General features: G+C 44.1%; 1 protein-coding gene and 1 pseudogene across 6 annotated transcripts in view; both read right to left on the bottom strand.

The window, feature by feature from the left end:
* Positions 1-22,727, bottom strand: part of ANKRD12 (ankyrin repeat domain 12) — a 110,709-nt gene that overhangs the window by 82,821 nt on the left and 5,161 nt on the right. For 5 of the 6 annotated variants that reach the window (XM_058676910.1, XM_058676914.1, XM_058676913.1 and 2 more), the window contains exon 2: positions 6,794-6,928. In XM_058676910.1, coding sequence (XP_058532893.1) covers positions 6,794-6,880 — 87 coding nt within the window. In that variant the 5' untranslated portion in view covers positions 6,881-6,928. Of the gene's footprint in view, positions 1-6,793; positions 7,024-22,727 lie in introns of those variants that run through there. The other variant, XM_058676911.1, reaches the window with a different exon arrangement.
* LOC131482515 (peroxiredoxin-6-like) lies at positions 19,625-20,658 on the bottom strand (annotated as a pseudogene).

Below are 22,727 nucleotides of genomic sequence, written 5' to 3'. Positions count from 1 at the left end.
GACCACGGGGAAATGGAGTGCCTTCGGAGGCCAAGAACTCTGAGGTCACCCACCCCCATTTAGATCTACCACATGGGATGGAAGAAGCCCAAATCCTGCCTTGCAGGATCCAAGGGCATCTGAACGACAACCAGGAGCACTGAGTGGTCGGCAGAAACAGAAGAACAGTAAACTTCCTTCGGGACTAGGGAGGGGAGCTTTCTCTGGTCCTTGCCTGGTTCTGACTTTGGGTCCCCACCCTCTCGTAATGACCATCAGGATCGCTCCAGAAACCCCTCAAAACAAACAAGCAAACAAACAAACAAACTAGAAGAGACACTCAGAGAACAACAAGGAAAGCTTAGAATCAGACAGGAAACGGTCAGCGGGGATGCACTTATAACTCACTGGGTGGGACACAAAGATTAGTTACTCCTCACTGAGGTATTGAAGATTTCTCTGCACATCCCTCCTAAAACTGTTCACCTAAACTGTTGACATATGTCCTGTTAGAGTTATAGAGTTAGACTACCCGAAAAACAGCTAGGTTCAGCAAAATCATGCTTCAACACTATAAACTGCTAAATATTAAAATTAAAATAGACATGAGACAGCTGAATAATAATCCATACCCATTTTAAGATGTATAGAACCTGGTTGTATATAAACTAATAATTGAAATGTCAATGTAGAAGTCACAGGATGTGGTTCAGAACTTGCATTCTTTTTTTTTTTCCTCTTTTAACATACTGGTTACTCAATACCATGTCAACTAATTCCATAACGTTATAAATCGTTACTGATGTAATGTCGGGGCTTTTAATCGATCGGGATGATACTCTGCCAGCTCCACCTTCAGACCAGAGATGGTCTCCCCAAGAAACCATTGAACTTATCTGGACAATAAGATGCTGGACTTTATGCTTCGTAGATGCTTGCAATGAAAGAATCTCAACTGAATTTGAACTGTGGTAATGCAACAAGGTGGAGGAATCCACCATGGGGGGGTTGGGGGAAGGGTGGGGGGAATCCCAGTGCCTATAAAACTGTGTCACATAATGCAATGTAATCAATAAAAAATAAATTAATTAATTAAAAAAAACCCAGTGGGCTCGTGAGGTCTAGAGGTTCAGGCTTGAGGGTACCAGGGGGATAGCACCAGCCAGGGTGTCCGGGATCTGGGAGCTCACATCCAGGCAGGTGGGGCGAGCCTGGGGATTTCCACTTGTGCTTGGTTCCAGTGGGGTGTGGGGAGGGGAGGGAGAGCCCTAGGTGAGGATGCTGGCCTGGAAGCTGGTGGACCAGCTTGGGGAACTTTGGGCCTGCATCTTGGGTGTGTGGAGGGGTAAAGCCCCAGGCCAGCACACATGCCAAGAGCCTGGGACCCTAGTACGCAAGCACAGCTCCAGGCCAGACCACCACCCCACTGGAAGACTGTGCTTCAGAAGGCTGTGCTGGGGAACCCATATGTGTTCCTGCATGCAGGAACTGTGGACTGATTAGGTAAAGGCACAAGGGGATGTGGGGGAGGGAGGAGCATTGGAGGAGTACGTTGTAGGTGAGGAATGACTTCTAAGGGACTTCCATCAACAAGGCCACTGAACTTACAGGTAAGCAAAGAGGCTGAAACCGAGCAGTTTGGAGGGGAGAAGTTGGAGGATCTTTACGGGTCAGACCGATGCAACCAGCCCACATGGGAAGCCTGAGCTGGGTTAGTTAGCATGCATAACTGCCAAACACCACTCACCAGTGCACACTAAAGCTAGGACTGGGGGCCTTCCCAGCAGGGCCAGATCATAGTATCTGCCAGTGAGAGTCAGAAGAGGTGATGGGTAATGCTAGGCTGGGCATGACACTAACCAGTATGCAAGAGAACCAGGTCTGGGGGCAGATTGTGCAGGGGATATGTGCTCCACTCCTGTGGAACTGCAATTTCTGCTAGTTTGCTTAAGAGCTGAGCTGGGCATGACCATAGAACCTCAAGACACTCATGGATAATGGGGTTGGGAACAGGCTGCGCTGGTCCAAACTGCAGCACTCACAGGGGCACCCAAGAATAGGGTGTGGGGTGGGCCAGGCCACAACATCCACCAGCTTATACAAAGGATGGGATGGAGAATGGCAGATTATGCCTGTTAAGGGGCGAGTACCTGCTGGCACATGTGAGATTTGTGGGGCTGGGAGTGGACCTGGTCGAGGAACTTGGGAAACTCCCCTAGTGGGATGCAGCCCCCACTGATAAGCACGTGATTCAGGCCTGGGTGTTGGTCAGGACAGGTAAGCCAGCTTCACTCATAGGCAAGTGTGTGGGTTGTTTCTGGAAGGGGGTTGACTGGGCAGGGCTGTGTCAACCTTAACCCACTGACATGTGCAGGTGCCAGAATGGAGTGAAGATCATGCCGGGACAGGCTTTTACACCTACCAGTTTGCGTGAGCCAGGGATGTGAGGAGATTGAGCAGGGCTAGGCTGTATCAGCGAAGGTTGGGACTGGGGGCAGACCTGGGACAGGTCAGGCTGCAGGATCCCATGGCAAGATGAGGGATGGATTATGCTGAGCTGGGCCAGAGCAAACACTGGCACACAAAATTTCTATGGCTAGGAACAGGCCTGGCTGGGGAGCTAAGGGGTTCTGATTCCCACTGGTGAGCATGAGTTGGAATGGGGGCAGTGATCTGGGCTGGAAATGACCTCAATGTCCCTTGGCATATGTGTGGATTCGGTCTGGGTTGAGTCAGACTGGGTTAGACTCCAACACCCACTGATGTTTGTGAGAGCCAGTTTAGGTGTAGGACAGGCTGTGGTAGGTCTTGGCTTCTGCTGAACCATGCAAGAGCTGGGTCTGGGCATGGACCAGGTATGGCTGGGCTGTAGCACCTAACAGTAAGAACCTGAGTGGATGTGGACCGGTTGAACAAAGTCACTGTCCTGCCAGGACAGGAGGTGGACTAAGTCAACCTGGGCCAATGATGCACCAGTGTGCACAAGATCTGCCACTAGCAGGAGACCTAATTGCGGAGCTTGGAGAACTCTGTTAGGACAAAGTCCCTGCAGGTGAGTGCAAGAACCAAGGCTGGGAGCAACCCAGATCAAGCAGGGTTATAGTGCCTGCTAGCATGCATGTGGGTTAGGTTTAGAGGCAGGCCAGGCTAGGCTGGGCTAGTTCATAACAGGGACTGGCAGATCTGAGAATCTGGATGAGGTACAGGGCAGGCAGGGTTGGGCTACAACGCCAGTCAGTTCACATTAGGGCCCAGATTGGGCACTGGCTGGGCTGTGCTAGGCTTCAGCATCAACAAGCATGAGCTGGAACTGGGGGCAGACCAGGCCAGGCCAGGCTACAGCACCTGCCAGGAAATCCCAAGGCTAGACAGGCCATGCCATACCAGGCTGCAACATCCCCCAGTACACATGAGGCCCTGGAGGGTAGGGGTGTAAGCCCAGGAGCAGGGGCTGCAGCGGCTCTCTGCTGGGCCACTGCTACCTTTGATGAACATGAGAACTGGGACAGGGGCAGACCAGGCTAGGGAGGACTACAAACACTTGTCGGCCTGCATGTGAGCAGGTTTAGGGGGAAAACCAGGTGGGACTAACTGACTGTATCCACTGGTACATGCATGAGCCAGGGTAAGTGCAGTCTGGCTGGGCTTTGCTGCAGCATCAGCTGGCAAGTGCTGGGACTGGGGACAAACCCTGTCAAGCTAGACTGCAGAACCACCTGTAACGTGCAATATCCAGGACTGGGAGTGAGTCCAGTAGGGAATCTGCACACCTCTCTGATGGGATGCAACCTTCCACGGGTGAGCATAAGAACCAGGGCTGGGGGCAGGACTGGCTAGACAGGCAGTCATATCTGCTGGCCCGAGTGTGGGCTGGATAGTGGAGCTAGGCTTTGATGCCCATTGACATGTATGAGAGCACAATGGGATGTGAACAGACTGGACCAGTCTGTTGCACATACTGGAAGGCATAGGAACCAGGACTGGGGGTTGGGCTAATGGAGTTTATTGGGGGTCTCTCCGACTAGGCTGCAGTTCCTGCTGGTGTATATGAGGGCAAAGTGTGTGGTGGGCAGGTTTGGGATGGGCCGCAGCATCCACTGGGTTATGTAAGACAGGCTGGAGAAAAAACTGACCCAGCAATTGCAACTACTAGTGTGTGGCACACATAAGAGTCAGATCTGAGATCACTTCAAGAAAGGTTTCCTTGGGGATCCTGCCACTGAACCACTGGACTCAGAACTCCACCCATGGGGAGAAACACAGGCTCTGTGGTCTGACTGTGGAGAACATGTGTTAAAACTGGGCCTCCGCAGTGGCTTAGATGGAGCAGTAGATGGCATACCAAGATGCACATGGAAGATATGGCAGTCTGTTGGGGCATGCAGAGGACATCTGGTACCACAGCAGAGAAAGGAGGGCAGAAAAAAATTGGTCAACTACCCCAGGCAAATATTGACAGCAAATATCTGAGCAAATGGAGACTCTGGGGTGGACTATTTCAGGCAATGAGCCTGGAAAGGATTTCCTCATTCTTGGATTAGTGAGATGGACAGCATCAGAACTGTGGAAACCACTGGAGTAGAACCCGCTTAGCAGGCAGCCCCACATCGGGGACCCCTGGATATCAGGTGGCCATTCCCCACCTCCAGGTGCCGAGCTAGCTGGGAGGCAGGATGCAGCTTCTTCCCTTCGTTTCCCCCTTCCCCAGATACAGGAAGAAAAAGAAATCTGCAATAGTCTAACCCACTTTCCCCTAATCCTCGACTTTTCCCACCCTAATCAACTATGCAAACATAACCAAAAACAAAATTTAAAAAGAAAAAAAAAGAATTGCAGAGAAAAAAAATCACTGAGGATTGACTCCCAAATCTAGCTGATGACAGGTCTTTGTAAAAACAGGGTGGGCTAGGGCTGGGGAGGCCTGGCTAATTTTACATACAAGGTTCCCAAGTAGGGTTTTATAATTAGCTAGTTCTGGAACTACTGCTATGAGGAAATGAAGGCATTAGGTATGTCCTCTGTTTAAGTTTTTTCCATGCAGTTCCATTATTAAAAAAAAAAAAAAGAAACCAATGTATAAACAAATGTCAGGAAAGAGGAAGACACATTTCTCTCTCCCCTCTCTAACTCTGGCTTTCCAAGTAAAATAAACAAATCCTTTTTTAAAAATACAAACTCACAATAAAATAATATACAATAAATAAATACAATAAAATACAATAAAAATCAACTGCACTTCCATACTATCAAAAAATTCCAAGATGAAATACAAATAACTTGATGTAAAACTGACACATTGAAAATACAAAGTACTGCTGAAGAGAAGTGAAAAGTGGAGAGATATTATTGTAAGGCAGTATTAGTAAGACGGCAATACTTTGCAAAGTGATCCTAAGAAAATCGCACTGGGTTATTTCCACAGAAAGTGAAGTATTGATCATAAAATTTACATGGAGATTTTTACAAAGGACCCCAGATAGGCAAAACAAACATTAAAATCAATGTCTGAAAATTTATACTTCTTGGTTTTAAAGCAGACTTAGGATTGCTTAGGAGTTGGGGTAAGAATAAGGATCTCCTGCAATACGCAATGAAACTTTAAAAATGAAGAAATTTTTCTGACGATGCTGAACTAACCCTTATCAGCAAAAGTTAGAAACATCTCAGATTTCCTTCAACCAAAAGAAGGCTAAAAAGATAATATTATAAACAGAAAAAAACAAAGATAATACATAAAATTGACTAGATAAGCAGAGAGTATTAGGCATAGATACTAATATCAACTAAGGGGCAATTTCAAAAGTTCATATGAAATTTTTTAAAAGTGAGATAGACATAAAAAGATTCATAAAAACAAAAACTGTTTAAGTGTATTCAGAACTTACTATACACCCGGCATTTTGTTACCAATAATACACCGCTTCATTATTACAATTCTTTAGGGTACTACTGTTCTTTATGAGAGGGACAGAAAAAGACACTGAGGTTAAAGAAGTGACTGATGTAAGTTGACCCAAGGTTAAAAATCTGGAAAATATGAAAGATAAGGTTTGGCTGTTTTGCTACCAAGGGTAAGGAGAGAGGGAAAGAAATACCAAATCATGGGGGCTTGGAATTTTTTCCCTTATGTTAATTGTGTTAATTTTAGGAAATAAAAACCAACCGGGGCCAGGTGTTGGCACAGTGGTGAGTCACTGCCTACGCAGCTTGCACCACTTGTAAGAGGCCCTGTTCCTCTAACTTCCTGTTAGTGCACTTCCTGGGAGCCAACAGATGACAATTAAAACACTTATTCCCTGACACCCTCATGAGAGACCTGGCAAGGAGTTCTGGCATCCTGGCGTTAGTCTGGGCAGCACCAACCTTTCAAATACAATGAAAATAAATAATTTTTTTTAAAAAAGAAAAGCAATCATGTCCCTAAGGAATCAAATTTACTTCTACCAAGTTAACATGAAAGTTAAAAGATTCACGCTAAACCACCCTGCAGTGCCAGCATCCATATGGGTGCTAGTTCCTGGTTGCTCCACTTCTGATCCAGCTATGGCTTGGGAAAACAGCAGAGGATGGCCCGCATCCCTGGGACCCTGCACCAACTGGGATGCTCCCAGGTGCAGATGAACTCAGCTCTGGCCATTACTGCTGCTGGGGAGTGAAATAACAAATGGAAGTCCCCTCTCTCTGTCTTTACTTTTCTTTTTGTAGAATCTGCCTTTCAAATAAAAACACACAAATTTAAAAAAAAATCATCTGATATCCACATTGCTTTTTATAACTTCCCAAGAAAAGTCAAATGTTTAGTAAAATGATGTACCTTTCTTCCATATGGCTTCTCTACCATATTGCTGTCACTGTCAGAATTTTCACTCTGAACTGGTTTTGTGAACCCAGATTTGGGCATTTTATAGCTCTTCAGCTAGTTTCTTTTGTCAGTCTTCTCATCCTGGATCTGTAAAAAATGGATACGTAAGAGTTACTTGTATAAATACACAGAACCTACTAAAAGCTTATTTGCCACAATGAGTGCAATTCTGTCTTCTTTAGGACTTTAAGCTTTTAATTCAAGTTTTCTTGTTCAAGGACTCTTAGCCTATCACTAAAATAAGGAAAATAAAAAGCAGAATCTAAAGGAAGGGAAATTAGATAAACTGGACTTCACAAATAGTAACTGTTGTTCTTTAAGTGATACTGTTTAAATATGAAAACTAAGTCATACTGAGAGAAAATACTTGCGAGTTTCATCTTTATAACTTAAAAATTCAGAATATATACACAACTCTTACAATTAACAAAACCTGATTTCATAATGAATAGAAGATTTTAATAGTTCACCAAAGAATATATAATGATTGGCAAATAAGCACAAGAAAGGGTGCTCAACCTCCTTCATTACCAATTAACAATGAGACACCATTTGTACACACCTACCACAACAGCTCAAATCTGAGATTACGAAGATCAAGTGCTGGTGAAGATGTGAAGAAACTGGAATTTTAACACATTGATGGCACTCAGGAAGAAATGCCAGGTGAGTGAAAATACCTGGAGGTCTCTCCCCGGGACTAACAAGTGCCTTACTTCCATCCTTCGTGTTAACAGTCCTGGCAGCTATTACATTGCTTTGACTTCAACCTCTGCCCTAAGAGCTGAACACAGGCTTCAATACATGCTTGCTAAGGGTGACTTTCTTATTTAAAAAGCAATTTTCATGACAGAGCTAAAGGATACAGTTCTTTATCAAACATGTTTCTTCTCTTAAAATATACTTGGTTCCTAACAGATTAAGAAATCTGTTTTTATCTCACAGCTTACTTCAAGAGGTAATACTCTACAAATGAATGTTGTTAGATTTTTTTACACTACTGAATTTATAGCATTAAAACAGTACATCTTTTAAAATAATCTAGTACTTCCTGGGTGTTTTCTTTAATGACATTATTAAAGAATGGCATATTAAAAATATTTCTTTCATAAAAATTTATTTTACATGAAAGAGAGAAACACAGAGAGATTTTTCATCTATTTGTTTCACTCTCCAAAAAACTACAATGGCCACAGCTGGTTCAAAGCCAGACCTGCAGGTGGAAGATCAGCCTGCTGCACCATGGCATCAGCCCCTAAAAATACATTTTCAAATATTCTGTCATTTCTGAATAATTTAATTCACAGTAAAGATAAAGCATTCTGGGGCTAGCACTATGGCGTTTGCCAGGCTCAGCCTATATTACAGCATTAGCATTTCATATTGGGTACCAGTTTTGTTGCAAGTGACCAAATCTATCCCAGAAATTAGTCAGAGACAGACTCTCAGAAGCTCAGGAATCTTTAATTCACTGGCCAGCACCAAGTGGTAGACTGTCCCACTCCACCACATGTAGAACAGGCCAGCAGCCCCAACCAGCTGTGTTCAGGAGTTCTCAAGCCACAATCATCCAATCAACTAAGAAAGCACTGGCACATGATACGAATCATTCAATTAACAAAGCTACATCAATGCACAATACAAATGATCCAATCAATTGTAGTGGCACGGAACAGATACCCAGGCTAAGCATCATGCACTTTACCCAATCAGAAAGAGTCGCATCCACCTAGTAGTGAACAGCAGAACCAGGCAAACAGGTCCTTTCAATTCTATTTACAGAAAACAATTGGATCAATCAGCTTACTGCCTGAGCTGCAGGGGAACAGAGCAAGACATCATTCTGGAAAGCGGTATCTTGTGCTAAGCACTCTCACTTCCCTTTCCAGACTTTCAAGAACACGAGGTTATGGCAAAGGTCAGGTTATGGACATGTCCCAGAAATGTTTCAGAAGACCTAGCCTTATTGTCACCATTTTTTGCCATCTGAGCTGTCACAGTTGAGTCCTGCTGCTCCCTCCACTTCTGACCCAGCTCCCTGCTGAGTGTCTGAGAAAACCTGAGTCCCTGCATCCACACGGGAGACCTGGAAGAAGATACTGGCTCCTAGCTTCAGACTGGCTCAGATCCAGCCATTATGGTTATTTGGGGGCTGAACCAGTGGATTCAAAATCTGTCTCTTGTCTGCAACTCGGTCTTTTCAAATAAAAAGATAAATCTATGGGAAAAATACAGATAAAAAATCCTCTTGCTATTCTCAAGTACAAGATAACATACAAGACCATCTCAAAACACTTGTGGACCATGCTATTATTTAATTCCTTTTCCATGAGCTTTTGAAATATCCTTATATAGGTACATTAAAAAAAAAAAAAAAAAAAAACTAAGTGTTTGGGGCCAGTGTTGTGGCACTGTGCATTAAGCCACGGCCGGTGATGCTGGTATTCCATATGAGCACAGATTCAGTCCACGTTGATCCACTTCTGAATCAGCTCCCTTTGGGGTCCCTTCATCTGCATGGGAGACCTGGACGTTGTTCCAGGACCCTGGCTTTGGACTAGCCCAACCCCAACAACTCCAACCATTTTGGGAGTGAATTAATAGATGGAAGATCTTTCTGTGTCTCTAATTGCCTTTCAAATAAAATAAATGTAAAAAAAATTAAAGATGATCATAGTGTGCTGGCATTTTCTTGTCATTAACTTTTCTTTATTTGAAAGGCAGAGAACTAGGGATGGGGCATGGCAGGGTAGAGATGGAATCCATGTGCACACTCCATCAAAGGCCCACAATGGCAGGGACTGGGATGAGCCATTTGAATATGGGACTGTCACATGGGTGGCAGGTACTCAACTAATTGATTACCTGCTCACTCAGTGTGCACTAGCAGAAAGCTGGAACGGGAAATAGAACTTAATTCCAGGCACAGTCAACAGCAGAGCTTTAATCACTGCACCAAATGCCCACACCTTAGCATAATTTCTAACTTTGATGAGCTATTCCTTAGCTGATATTAATTCCTTCTAGAACATTTCAATTTATTTAAATTTACAAAGTTGTTTTATAAGGTTCATGCCACTTGATAAGCAAAAGGATACTTTCTAGCATATGTGCTGAAGTAAACACTAAGATACTTTCTAAAAGATACAAATTAATAATGTGATTTTTAAAACTACTGAGTCAGAGAATCTGGTAGGGGGTAGTAGGGGTGATATAAAAAAAACTCCCTTAGCATTTGCCAAGAGGATTTGGAATGGAGAAATAAACCCACACCTTAATCCATTAACTCCCAACTATATAATATTTATTTCTATGCAACCAATCAGAGGTATATTTATTGTTCAATTTAGGTCTGTACAGGTGTTTTACATACAGCATAATCACAAATGGTGCACTAGTGAGTACAAGTGATGAAAACGTTCTGGAATTAAGATATGGGTGCCAACTACAAAAATCATTTTGAACATACCAAAAACCACCGCTTTAAAATGGCTAAAATAGCAGATCATATTATACATGTCTGTTTTTATTATACTTTTCCTCAATTAAGGCTTCACAGGGGCTATAGTTAACCATTCTATAATTGCTATATATACAATAGCAGAAATGAACTGATTGGTGCAAGCCAAATCTCTTATCACTGGTAGGAGATTTGGGGGACAGAGAGGCAGGAGAAGGCTGGAAATCTGTTAATTAAAAGTGAAGAGATAGGGGTCAGCAGAATGGTTCAAACTGGCTACCTCCACCTTCAAGCACCAGCATCCCACTTGGGCACCAGTTCATGTCCCAGCTGCTCCACTACCATCCAGCAGTGGAGGATGGCCACAGCTCAAAGCTTTGGGACCCTGCACCCTTGTGTGAGACCTGGAAGAAGCTCCCGGCTGCTGAGTTTGGATTAGCTCAGTTCTAGCCAAAGTAGCCACTTGGGGAGTGAAACAGCAGATGGAAGATCTTTCTGTTTCTCCTCCTCTCTGTGGATCTGCCTTTCCAATTAAAAAAAAAAAAAATCTTTAAAAAATTTATAAGGGCTTGGCAGCGTGGCCTAGTGGCTAAGGCCCTCACCTTGATCCCATATGGCCGCTGGTTCTAATCCTGGCAGCTCCACTTCCTCTCTATCTCTCCTCCTCTCAGTATATCTGACTTTGTAATAAAAATAAAATAAATCTTTAAAAAAAATTTATAAGAAGAACTAGCGATGTAAATATGAATGTGTGTTTAACACAGATGGTTATCTACCAAATCAGGTATGTGTGTACATACCTTCCTGTGTAGGCTAAGGATGCCCACAAACAGAAAAAATCATAGCAAAAAAAATATCATCTAAAACGCAGATCATGGTTACTAATAAATGCTCTCTGTACTAAAAGAACCAGGGCTACTGGCAGAACTGACTTCTAGAGCTGAAGTAGGACACAACTCCTTGACAGTTTCAAGGTCATTGTAAACCAGGCAAGTTTAAGGAACCAGCATAGCTAAGAGAAGCCTAAGGAGACATGATGACTAAATGTAAGGTAGCATTATGGATGGGATGCTGGAAAAGAAAAAGGACATAAAGTAAAAAAAAAAAAAAAAAAAAAAAAAAACCAGGAAAATAGAAATAAAATATGTACTTCGGTCAATGATAATGCATTAATATCAGTTTACTACTTATGACGCATGAACCTTATTAATGTAAAATGAAAACAGTGGTGTGATATATAGGAACTCCATACTACCTCAGCCATTTTCTATACATTTAAAATATTATAAAGTAAAAAGTTCATAATTAGAAGGTAGTATTGTGACATAGCACGTTAAGCCATCCTTTCCAAAGCTGGCATCCCACACGAGTGCTGGTTCAAGTCCTGGTGACTTCTGATCCAGCTTCCTATAAATAGCCTGGGAAAACAGAGAAAGATTGCTCAAGTGTCTGGGCTCCTGCCACTCATGTGGGAAATCCAGATAGCTTCTGGTAGGATGAAGCTGGGACCCCTTGTGGAATAAGCCAGTACATGGAAGATCACTGTTCTCTCTCAGTCTCTGTCTCTAACTATGCCTTTCCAATAAATAAGTGAATTTTGAACACAAAAAAAAACCCTTAAAGTGACAACTGATTTTCCAGCAAACAACTGCATATCTCCTCATTTCCTCTTTTTTATTTGTTGTCGCTCTATCCTTACCTCAAATTCTACCCCCTTTCTTTCTTCCGATTTCATGGCTCTACCCAATCCCACATCCTTTTGATTGCTTAAACTCTGTGAACTCTCACCATCAAAAACCTTTTCAATCCTTCTTTAGCTACTTATTTTCTATCTTTCCTCTAGAATTTTGTAAATATAGTCCATTCTTCTACCTTGCAATCATAATCTCATTGATTCGTAAAAGAAAATTTATGTTGTTATTTTTATTTCAATCTTTAAAAGTTGTGATTAAATATACATAAAATGTGTCACTTCAACCATACTGAAACATGGCATTACATATATCCATGCTATTGTGTAAGCATCATCACTATCCACCTCTAGAATCTTCTTATTTTCCCAAAGTGAAACCCATTAAACGTTAACTCCTCAAGCCTGCCCTCCCATTCTTAGTACTCCCCGTTCCACTGTCTCTATGTATTTGACTACTCTAGGCATCTCATATAAGAAAAAACAATAAATACCTGTCCTTTTTAAAGATATTTATTTTGCTGGAGTCAGATTTACACAGAGAAGGAGAAACAGAACGAAAGATCCCCATCCTCCGATCACTCCCCCAGTGGCCCTAACGGCTGGATCCAATCCCATCCGGACCTGAGCCGTCCTCCACTGCGTTCCCAGGCCACAAGCAGGGAGCTGGATGGAAAGTGGAGCAGCCAGGACACAAACTGGCAGCCATATGGAATCCTGGCACATACAAGGCGAGGACTTTAGCCACTAGGCTACCGTGCCATGCCCAAATATCTGTCCTTTTGTGGCTGGCTAATTTCACTTAGCCTAACTTCATTGTCCTGACATATGACAGCATGGGATTTCCCATTTCTTCTTTTTTTTTTTCAAACTGGATGATATTCCATATGTGTACACACACACACACACACACACACACACACACTTCATTGGTTCATCTATCCATCACTGGACATTTAGGTTGTATCTACATTTTGGTTATTGTCAATAATTCTGCAATGAACAGGAGAGTGCAACACAAACGTGTATGTGATGCCTGTAATTTAATAAAAATGTATTTTTTCAAATACATGAAAAAGCAAAGCAACAAAGGAAAGAAAAGGACAGGGAAGGAGGTCTTCTATTCACTGGCTCACTCCACATACTCTGGCCAACAGGCCGGTCTGGGTCAGGCTGAAGCCAGAAGTCTCCATCAGCAATTAAAAACTTGGGCCCATTGCCTTGCTTCACAGGATACTCTAGCAAAAAGTAGGATTGAAAGGGAAGCCCCTGGGACTTGAAACAGTACTGCAATACGAATTGTGGGTATCCCAAGTGGAGCTAAATTCATTGTGCCACAGTGCTGGTTCATGATGCCTATAAGTTTATTTATGACTACTTGTCTCATTTTTAGGTTTAAACCTTCTCTACAATAATAAAAATAGATTTAATCTTAATCTTTTCATTTCATTAGATATTTAACTCTTTCATTTATAATGTTAATTCTTGTAAATTACAATGTTATTCTTCTACATAACTGAATATTTTTCTGAGTTTGCTCTACTACCTTGTCTTTCTATTCTTTTTTTTTTTTTTAAAAAAAAAAGATTTTATTTTTATTACAAAGTCAGATATACAGAGGAGGAGAGACAGAGAGGAAGATCTTCCGTCCAAGGATTCACTCCCCAAGTGAGCCGCAACGGGCCAGTGCGTGCTGATCCGATGCCGGGAACCAGGAACCTCTTCCGGGTCTCCCACGCGGGTGCAGGGTCCCAAGGCTTTGGGCCGTCCTCAACTGCTTTCCCAGGCCACAAGTAGGGAGCTGGATGGGAAGTGGAGCTGCCGGGATTAGAACCGGCGCCCACATGGGATCCTGGGGCATTCAAGGAGAGGACTTTAGCCACTAGGCCACGCCGCCGGGCCCTATCTTTCTATTCTTAAAGAAATACTGTAGCTTAACTTTCTAACATTATTTTATTTACCATCATTTTTATTTTCCAAAATTATTTTGCCAATTGTTATGAATTTCAGAATTAGTCCTGACCAGTTAAAAGTGTTGGTATGTAGGACAAATAAAGAAATTAAACCACAAAAGTACTATGGAAAAAATAAATCCTTTTATGGAGAAAAGTCTTCCAAAACATGAGATGGAAGCAAAAATTCATTTTTGTAATTCATAAATAAACATCAACACTGCAATGCAGAGGACAGTGTTGGAGTAGAGCCAGTTAGGTTGATGCCTGTGATGCCAGCATACAAACTACAGTGGCAGGTGCAGTCCAAGCTGTTCCAGTGGGAACGTGGAGGGAGAGGATCCAAACAGCGGGAGCTCTGCCACCATGTGGAGACCTAGGTAAAAGCCCAGCTGCAGCACGGCCCAAGCCCTGGGCCACTGCAGCCACCTGATGAGTGAATCCAAGAATGGAAAATCACTGTCCCTCCCTCTTGCTCTTTTAATAAATAAAAATAAATCTTAAAAAAAGTGAAACTGTAATGCAAATAAGACAAAATCAGAAGACAAAAATGTTTCTATATATGAAAAATAATTAGTTATAATCAGTGAATAAAGAGCCTACTATAAAAAATTAGCAAACACAGAGTCAATCCAAAGAATGATTCTATTGAGTCAGCAGAGGTATTCAAACTCAAGGATAATTTTAAGACTATACAATAATGACAAGATTTCTTAATTTAAATTTGGCAAAGATTAAAGCTGTACTGACAAGGTTCAGCCAAATCAGAATTCTCATTTGTTGCCTCAGGTGGATGGAGTACTCTGGTACAAACACATCAACTCTTGTCCTAGTGATTTAACTTCTAGAAATTCATCCTACAAGTATACTGTTTATACATTATATACATCTGATGACATACAAAGACATTCAAGAAAGTGTTACTAGCATTTCCACAACAGCGGAAGTGGAGAAGGGAGTACTAGGTGCTGAGTACTCATATATAAACATCTCTTTACGGGCCATTTTTTAGGTTTTAAACTATACCAATGACAGAAATAAGCCTTTTCTTCTTTTTTTACTTCTCATCTTCTGCAGAACTTACGTTGGAAGTGTCTTAGCACCTGATGCTGCACTCCTTTTATTCTTTAAATACCATTAGTATGCCACTGACTACCAAATCAGAATTCAGGATAAATCCTATATCTTACCCAAAACTCTGCATTTGTACATCCAAATTGCTTGACATCTCACACAGTTTTCTATTACGTATATCAAATCAAAAAAGACTGCCACTGTTGTGTGAGGCAGAAGAAGCTGTCATCTGTGACACTGATGCCCCGCATGCGTGCCAGCTTGAGTTGTGGTTCCTCCACTCCAGTTCCAGCTCACTACTAACGTGTCTGGAAACAGCAGCAGAAGATGGTCCAAGCATCTGGGGACCCTGACACCCAAGTGGGAGACCCAGATGGAGCTCCAGGATCCTGGCTTCCACCTGCCCCAGCCCTGGCTGCTGCAATCATCTGTAGAGTGAATCAGCTACTGGAAGTTCTCTCTGCCACTACCTGCTTCTCTCTTTGTAACTCTGCCTTTAAAATAATAAAATGCATCTTTAAAATACACAAAAAATAACCCAAAGTTAACTCAGATCCAATTTCCACTAGATCTCCCATGTGGGTACGGGACCCGAGACCATGGGCCCATCCTGTAACCGCTTTACCAGGCACTTTAGCAGGGAACTGGATCAGAAGTGTAACAGCCAGGACTCTCAGCACCCATATGTACGTCCAGCGCAACAGGCTGTTAAACTTACTATGTCACAATGCTGATCCTTGGATCCTTGTTTTAAGTAATTACCTTCCTCTACTGGGTTTTAAATTCAAAGTATGTCTTCTTCAGATACAAGCTTAGCATTGGTGCCTAAAGTCTTAAAACCCAATGAATCTTGAACTTGACTGGACAATAAGATGCTGGACTTTATGTTTGGTATACGCTTGCAATGGGGGAATCTCAACTGAACTTGAGCTGTGGTTATGCAACAAGGTGGAGGAATCCACCATGGTGGGAGGGTTTGGGGAGGGGTGGGGAGAACCCAAGTATCTATGTAACTGTGTCACATAATACAATGTAATTAATGAAGTTAAATAATAAATAATTAAAAAAAAACCCAATGAATCTTTTCAATGACTGCCTCACTTCCTATTTGGATTACATACAACTTTGAGAGTTATTTTCTAATTCATATGGCATCATTCTCCATCCTGTCAATGCACTCATATTAAGCCTCTTAATAATTGCTGCCCTTCAACTGCTAACCACCCTTTCTCTTTTCATCTAAATACATCTTCTATGCTAGTCAGACCATTTCCTGTCATTAGTGTTTTTCCTTCCTTCAACAGATAACATGCTAACCACTTACAATGTGAACAGAGAACAAGACAGAGATAATCCATGTCCTCACAGGGCTTACCCTGTTTACTTCTACACTAACTAGAAGGCAACCTGGATGACTAAAGAATAACCACATCCTCCTATGTCATAACTGAGATACTACTCCCTGAAAGTGAACCCTTTAAATGACACAGCCTACAATATCACCTTCCCTTATATCACCTCAACAATACTAAATGCAGCACTGTACAGATAGTCCTTACAAACTGTTAATAATCTGCACTGTTTAAAACTATTTTATCCATAAAACTTATGCAGTGTGGAAAACCAGGAAATTCACAAATAAAAACATTAAAAATAAAGTTACTGCCAAATTTTGAAAATTTCTTTTTTTTCCAGCCTTAACAAAGGATTTTATTTGCTGATATCCAAAAACAAAATTCAGAAAATAGCAACCCACTGCAAAAATAGCCCTGTAGGCCTTGGACTGCCTCTGGCCACCATTCCAGGCTGGGCACCCTCTCCTGGTTGAGGTCAGGTGGCTAACTTGGACCTCTCCTGCCCGGGGTCAAGCAGCTGCCTTGGGGGGCCCAGGCACCAATGGTGCTGGGTATAGCCTCGGACTTCCTGGCAGCGCGCTCTGGGGGTTTGGCGTGTGGATTTACAGGACGACTGAGGGATTGCACAAGTGGAGGTGAACAGTGACCTGAGGGTTCATGCCCAGGTGAGGAATTACTACTGGATAAAGGCATTGCACATGTAGCTAAGCAAGGAGCTGAGACTAAATGGTTTGGAGGAGGGAACAGCAGGGCCTTTAAGGGTCAGGTCTGAGTACCAGAACACATGGGAGACCTGAGCTAGGTAAGTAACATCAACCATCACCAAGCACCACTTACTGGAACACACCAAAGCTAAGGCTGGGGTCTACCTGGCAAGGCAAGATAATAGTACTCACCAGTAAGAGTTGAAACAGGGGACAGGTGATGTTAGGATGGGCTTGTGACAACAACTAGCATGTGAGAGAATCAGCTCTGGTAGCAGAATCCATCAGAGATGTGTGGGCTCACCCCATAGAACTGCAATCTTGGCTGGCATGCCCAAAAGCTGTATATGGGAACAGACCTGGCTGGGGAGCTAATGGGACACCTCAGCTGAGTCTGGGCTGGACATGGCGTGAGTAGAACTGGGTCTGGGGACCAACAGACTGGGCTACACTCTAGCCCCACAGGTACTTGTGAGAGCCAGGGTGGCTGTAGAATGGGCTGTAGTAGGTCTTGAATCCCACTGAACCACACAAAAGCTGGGTTTGGACATGGACCAGGTGTGGCTAGGCTACAACACCCAACTGTAACAACCAGAATGGGTGTGGACCAGTTGAGCAAGGCCACTGTTCCTGCTAAGACAAGAGGTGGACAAAGTCAACCTGAGCAAATGACCTACTGTTGTGCATGAAATCTGCCACTGGGAGGAGACCTGATAGAGGAGCTTGGGGAAGTCTTTTGTAGGAATGCAGTCCTTGCAGGTGAGCGCAAGAATCAAGGCAAGGAGCAGTCTAGACCATGCCAGGTTACAGTACCTGCCGGCAGAGATGTGGGTCAGGTCTGGTTCAGGCTGAGTCAGTTCATAACATTCACTGGCATCTGAGAACCAAGACAGGACGCACAGGGGCCAGATGGGGCTGCAACACCAGCCAGTTCACATTAGGGCCAGGACAGGGATCTGACTGGACTAGGCTAGGCTGTAGCAACCACCAGTAGAAGCTGGAACTCGGGGCAGGCTGGACTGAGCCAGACTACCCAACGCGATGGCAGATGCTGAGAGGAAGCAAGCCAGGCCAGCCTGGAGTCAGTGGGTGCCAGGTCCATGAATCCCAGGGGTGGGTGATTTGGCAGGGGGTGGGAGACACATGCGAGGTGGGTGCAGCATTTGTGAGCCTCATGGGTGGGGGATCTGGTGAGGCTCTGGTTGCCTGGCCTGGGTCCTAGGGCCCGCCTGTGAGGTGGGTGCCGGGTTTCTGAGCTCAGGGTCAGGGGATCCAGCAGGGCTCAGGTCACCTGGCCCAGCTCATGGGGCCTGTCCATGAGATGAATTTTGAGTTCGTGAGCCCCTGGGGTGGGAGATCCAGTGGGGCTTGGCTTTCTCTGGTCTGGGTCCTTGAGCCCACTTATGAATGAAAAATGCAGAGCAGTGGCTGCAGAACCTGTTGCCTATCGAGAGTATCGCAGCTCATTGGATAGCACAACAGAGGAAGGAGAACTGAACAAATCGGACAACTACCCCAGCCAAATTGGGGGCTTTAGCAAAAATCTGGGTGAATGGAGACTTGAGGTCAACTATGTCAGGCAACAGACATTGGGAGGACCGCCTCACCCTTGGATCAGCAAAACTGACGGCATTTCAGAACATTCAAACCACTAGAACATGCATCAGGTCAGGACCCTGGGTTGATGTGGGGTGGCACTTCCCAATCCCTGGGTACTGGGACATTTGGGAGGCTGGGTGTGGCTTCCCCCTTTATCTCTACCCTTCTCCCAGAGACAAGAAGAAACAAAAATTTTGGAAACAACAATTTCACCCACTTTTCCCTAACTCTCAATCCTTCCCACCCTGATCAACCATGTAATTATCATTAAAAAAATTTAAAAGAATAGCCCTACAGTAAAATGCTTTCAATCACGCTCTCCTCCACGTAAAATGTCATCAAGGAGCATGCTAACCTCAGGAAACAATCTGTGTGGAAGGCACGTGGCACTTGTCTCAGACACATCTCTGGGACAGCTTCCTGGTTGAGGTCTTTTCTCTGGCTTCTCCCCTGTGGTAGAAATGTACCCCATTTTTTAAACAGTAAAATATTTGAGGAACCTACTCTCTGCTCCTCCTAATTTATCAACTAGAAAAGTGCACAAATAAAGTTACTTTTTCCTCCAGTTATGATCAAAAAACTTTCAAGTTCCTAAGTTCTTGAACTCCGGGTAATACCGGCAGGTATTTATAGATCTCTCTCCAAAAGGGTTAGTGGAAGAGAGGGATCAAATAGAACAGTCAGGTAAATCAGCAGTCAGCCTACGATGGAGCAAAGCAAGTTTTCCCCACTATCAACAGATAGTAACCTCATTAATTACAAACAGCAGAGATTCATCAAAATTTGAGTCTTAAACACAGACTGTCCTTCCCAGCCAGCCCAGCCAGCAGACTGCTGACGCCTGTGAATGGGACAGAAAGCTGATGAGGGCACAGAGTCAAGAATCCCAAGAAATGGTGAGTGCCAACCTAAAGACCCGAAAGACCCAGGTGATCAAATGGAGATGATCTCATGGAATTGTTCTAGGAAAACATGAGTGGCAGCTGGCATCCTGTGGTGCACTGGGCCATGTGAGCAGCCGCAGCACTGACTTCCTGGAGCAGCCTAGGGCTGGGAGTGGAGCACAGGCCAGACAGGAGCTCTTAGCAGGAAAGAACTGGGTTTCCTTTTCAGGGATGTCCCTAAGGACCATCACACTCCCTCCCTCCCTCAAGTCTACTCAGGTGGTAACTCCCTTCTCTGCCAGCAGCAGAGAGCTAACTACTGTGAGAAGCTCATCCAAGTTCCTGTCACTGGTGGAGGCATAGGCAACGGACAATTTCTATTTCTTATCAGGCCCAAAAATGTCACACAAACTGTCACAGGCATGTTCTTTTCATCCCTTTCTGCTGGGTCTAGCATGCCCAACAGGATGACAAGGTCTTGATTCCTGTCATCTATGATGGGAAAAGACAGTTCTACTGGGGGTGCATCACCACTGTAAAAATTGTTATCCTTGTTCCAGGCACGATGATACTAAAAGGGCAATCATCTTAACATACCTCTTGGCAAATTCTGCTGCCAGATTTGTGGCTCTGCCAAGTTCTGTGATGCAAACTAGGGCGTGGCAGCAGATGATGCCCTGTGACTCTCCCAGAAGGCCGGCAGGTAGTGCTGGCCTTGACGCTGGGGGCTGCATCTCCGAGAAGCAGACCTCCTGGCATGGCGGCAGCACTGACTGGGGGGACGAGGAGGCACAGAAATGGCAGCAAGCAGTAGGCTGCGTGGTAGCCCTGGCTCCTTCAAGAGCCAGGCTCCTTCGAGATTTTCTACTCCTTGCAAAAATCCATAATCACATACATATTCACATATTTTACTCTTAAAGATTCTAAATTTACTTATGATTTTATTCCTTCTCTCAATATCATCACCTTGAAAGTGTAGTTTCTGAAATGAAGTAGTACCTTCATCACCCTTTACTAGGTATGTGTGACTTCATGCTATTTAACTTGATCCTAGTCTGCAGAACAGGAAGACAAACTTCACAAGGTCAAAGTAAGGAGTGAATGAAAATGCATGTGGAGGGCCCGGCGGCGTGGCCTGGCGGCTAAAGTCCTCGCCTTGAACGCCCCGGGATCCCATATGGGCGCCGGTTCTAATCCCGGCAGCTCCACTTCCCATCCAGCTCCCTGCTTGTGGCCTGGGAAAGCAGTGGAGGACAACCCAAAGCTTTGGGACCCTGTACCCGTGTGGGAGACCTGGAAGAGGTTCCTGGTTCCCGGCATTGGATTGGCGTGCACCGGCCCATTGCGGCTCACTTGGGGAGTGAACCATCGGATGGAAGATCTTTCTCTCTGTCTCTCCTCCTCTCTGTATATCCGGCTTTCCAAAAATAATAATAAATCTTTAAAAAAAAAAAGAAAATGCATGTGGAGAACCTATTATCAACCACAGGATACCAGTAATTATGCCTCCACCAGTCAATTAGCACTCATAATGAAAAGGGCTCCAGTGTGAGAGTCCATGCTTGCCTGCAGGCTGCAACAATCCTGTTTTCTCCCATCTCCTCCCTAATGACTGTGCAGACAGGCTCCAGGAGGAGAAATTCCTGGACTCAAAGTGTGACTGGAATAAAAACATTTAAAGAGAGCTGCAAATGGTGGCACAAAGGGTTAAGTCACCACTCAGGATACTCACATACTATATCTAAGCTGGGACTGAGTTCAAGTCCCGGCTATTCAACTTCCAACCCTGCTTCCAGCCAACAAAACTGAGAGGCAGCAGACAACGGCCCAAGGACCTGAGCTCCTGACACCACTGTGGGAGACCCATACAGAGTTCTGACTTCAGACTGGACCAACCATGAAGGCTGTGGGCATCTGGGAAGTAAACAAGTAAACAACCTCTTCCCCTGCCACCACCTGTCACTCTGCCATTCAAATAAACAAATAAATCCAACAAATAACTTAAAACTTAAAGAGCTTAAAGAGCAATTATCTCAGATCCAGGGCGGTAGCCTAGTGGCTAAATCCTTGTCTTGCACGCCCTGGGATCCCATATGGGTGCTGGTTCCTGTTCTGGCTGCTCCACTTCCCTTCTGGCTCCCTGACTGTGGCCTGGGAAAGCAGTCCAGGACGGCCCAAATCTTTGGGACCCTGCACACATGTGGGAGACCTGGAAGAAGCTCCTGGCTCCTGATCAGCTCAGTTCCGGTTGTTGTGGCCACTTGGGGAATGAACCAGCAGACAGAAGATGTTTCTCTCTGTCTCTCCTCTCTGTAAACCTGCCTTTCCAATAAAAAATATATAAATCTCTAAAAAAGAAAAAAAAGCCTTAAAAAAAAGGATTGGTAAAGATGATTTGAGTATGAGCTAGTTTCTTTTGCGTTCCATTGTGTGCAGTGGGCTACAAGATTTGATCCAAAAGATACATGTCAGATTAGGAAAACTATGTGCAACACATAAGAAAAATGAACACAGAGTCCGGTGGGGTAGTCTAGCAGCTAAAGTCCTTGCCTTACACAAGCCAGAATGCCATATGGGAGCAGGTTCATATCCCGGCAGCTCCGCTTCCCATCCAATTCCATTTGTGGCCTGGGAAAGCAGTCCAGGACAGTCCAAGGTTTTGGAACCCTGCACCCACATGGGAGACCCAGAAGAAGCTCCTGGCTCCTGGCTTCAGATCGGTTCAGTTCCAGCCATTGCAGCCACTTAGGGAGTGAATCATCAGATAGAAGATCTTCCTCTCTGTCTCTCCTCTTCCCTGTATATCTGACTTTCCAATAAAAATAAATAACTGTCAAAAAAAAGACTAATGAAGACATAAAACAAAAGTGGTAAAAACAACTTAAATTTAATAGCATAAATCTAAGAATACCTAAGTATCTATGAAAGTATAGATTTATCTTCGCTGGATGTGTGCATAGCACTAGCACCTGGAGGAAGAGGAGGAGCCACGGGGTGGGGCGGGAAAAGAAGTCAGCCAAGATGCTGCTTTGCTATCAACCACTCCCACTTACTTTCGGTAACACAAGGGCAGACAGAAATGTGCAGAGTGTGTTTGCTGGTTCTGTTCACCAACAGTTTAGAGAACAGTCTTCATTTTTACAAATCCTGGAAGACAGATGCTTTCTA

The sequence above is a fragment of the Ochotona princeps genome, chromosome 18 (assembly GCF_030435755.1).
Source record: "Ochotona princeps isolate mOchPri1 chromosome 18, mOchPri1.hap1, whole genome shotgun sequence".
Classification (NCBI taxonomy): domain Eukaryota; kingdom Metazoa; phylum Chordata; class Mammalia; order Lagomorpha; family Ochotonidae; genus Ochotona; species Ochotona princeps.
The sequence above is the reverse complement of the archived record's forward strand: the minus strand, read 5'-3'. Positions and strand labels throughout refer to the sequence as shown.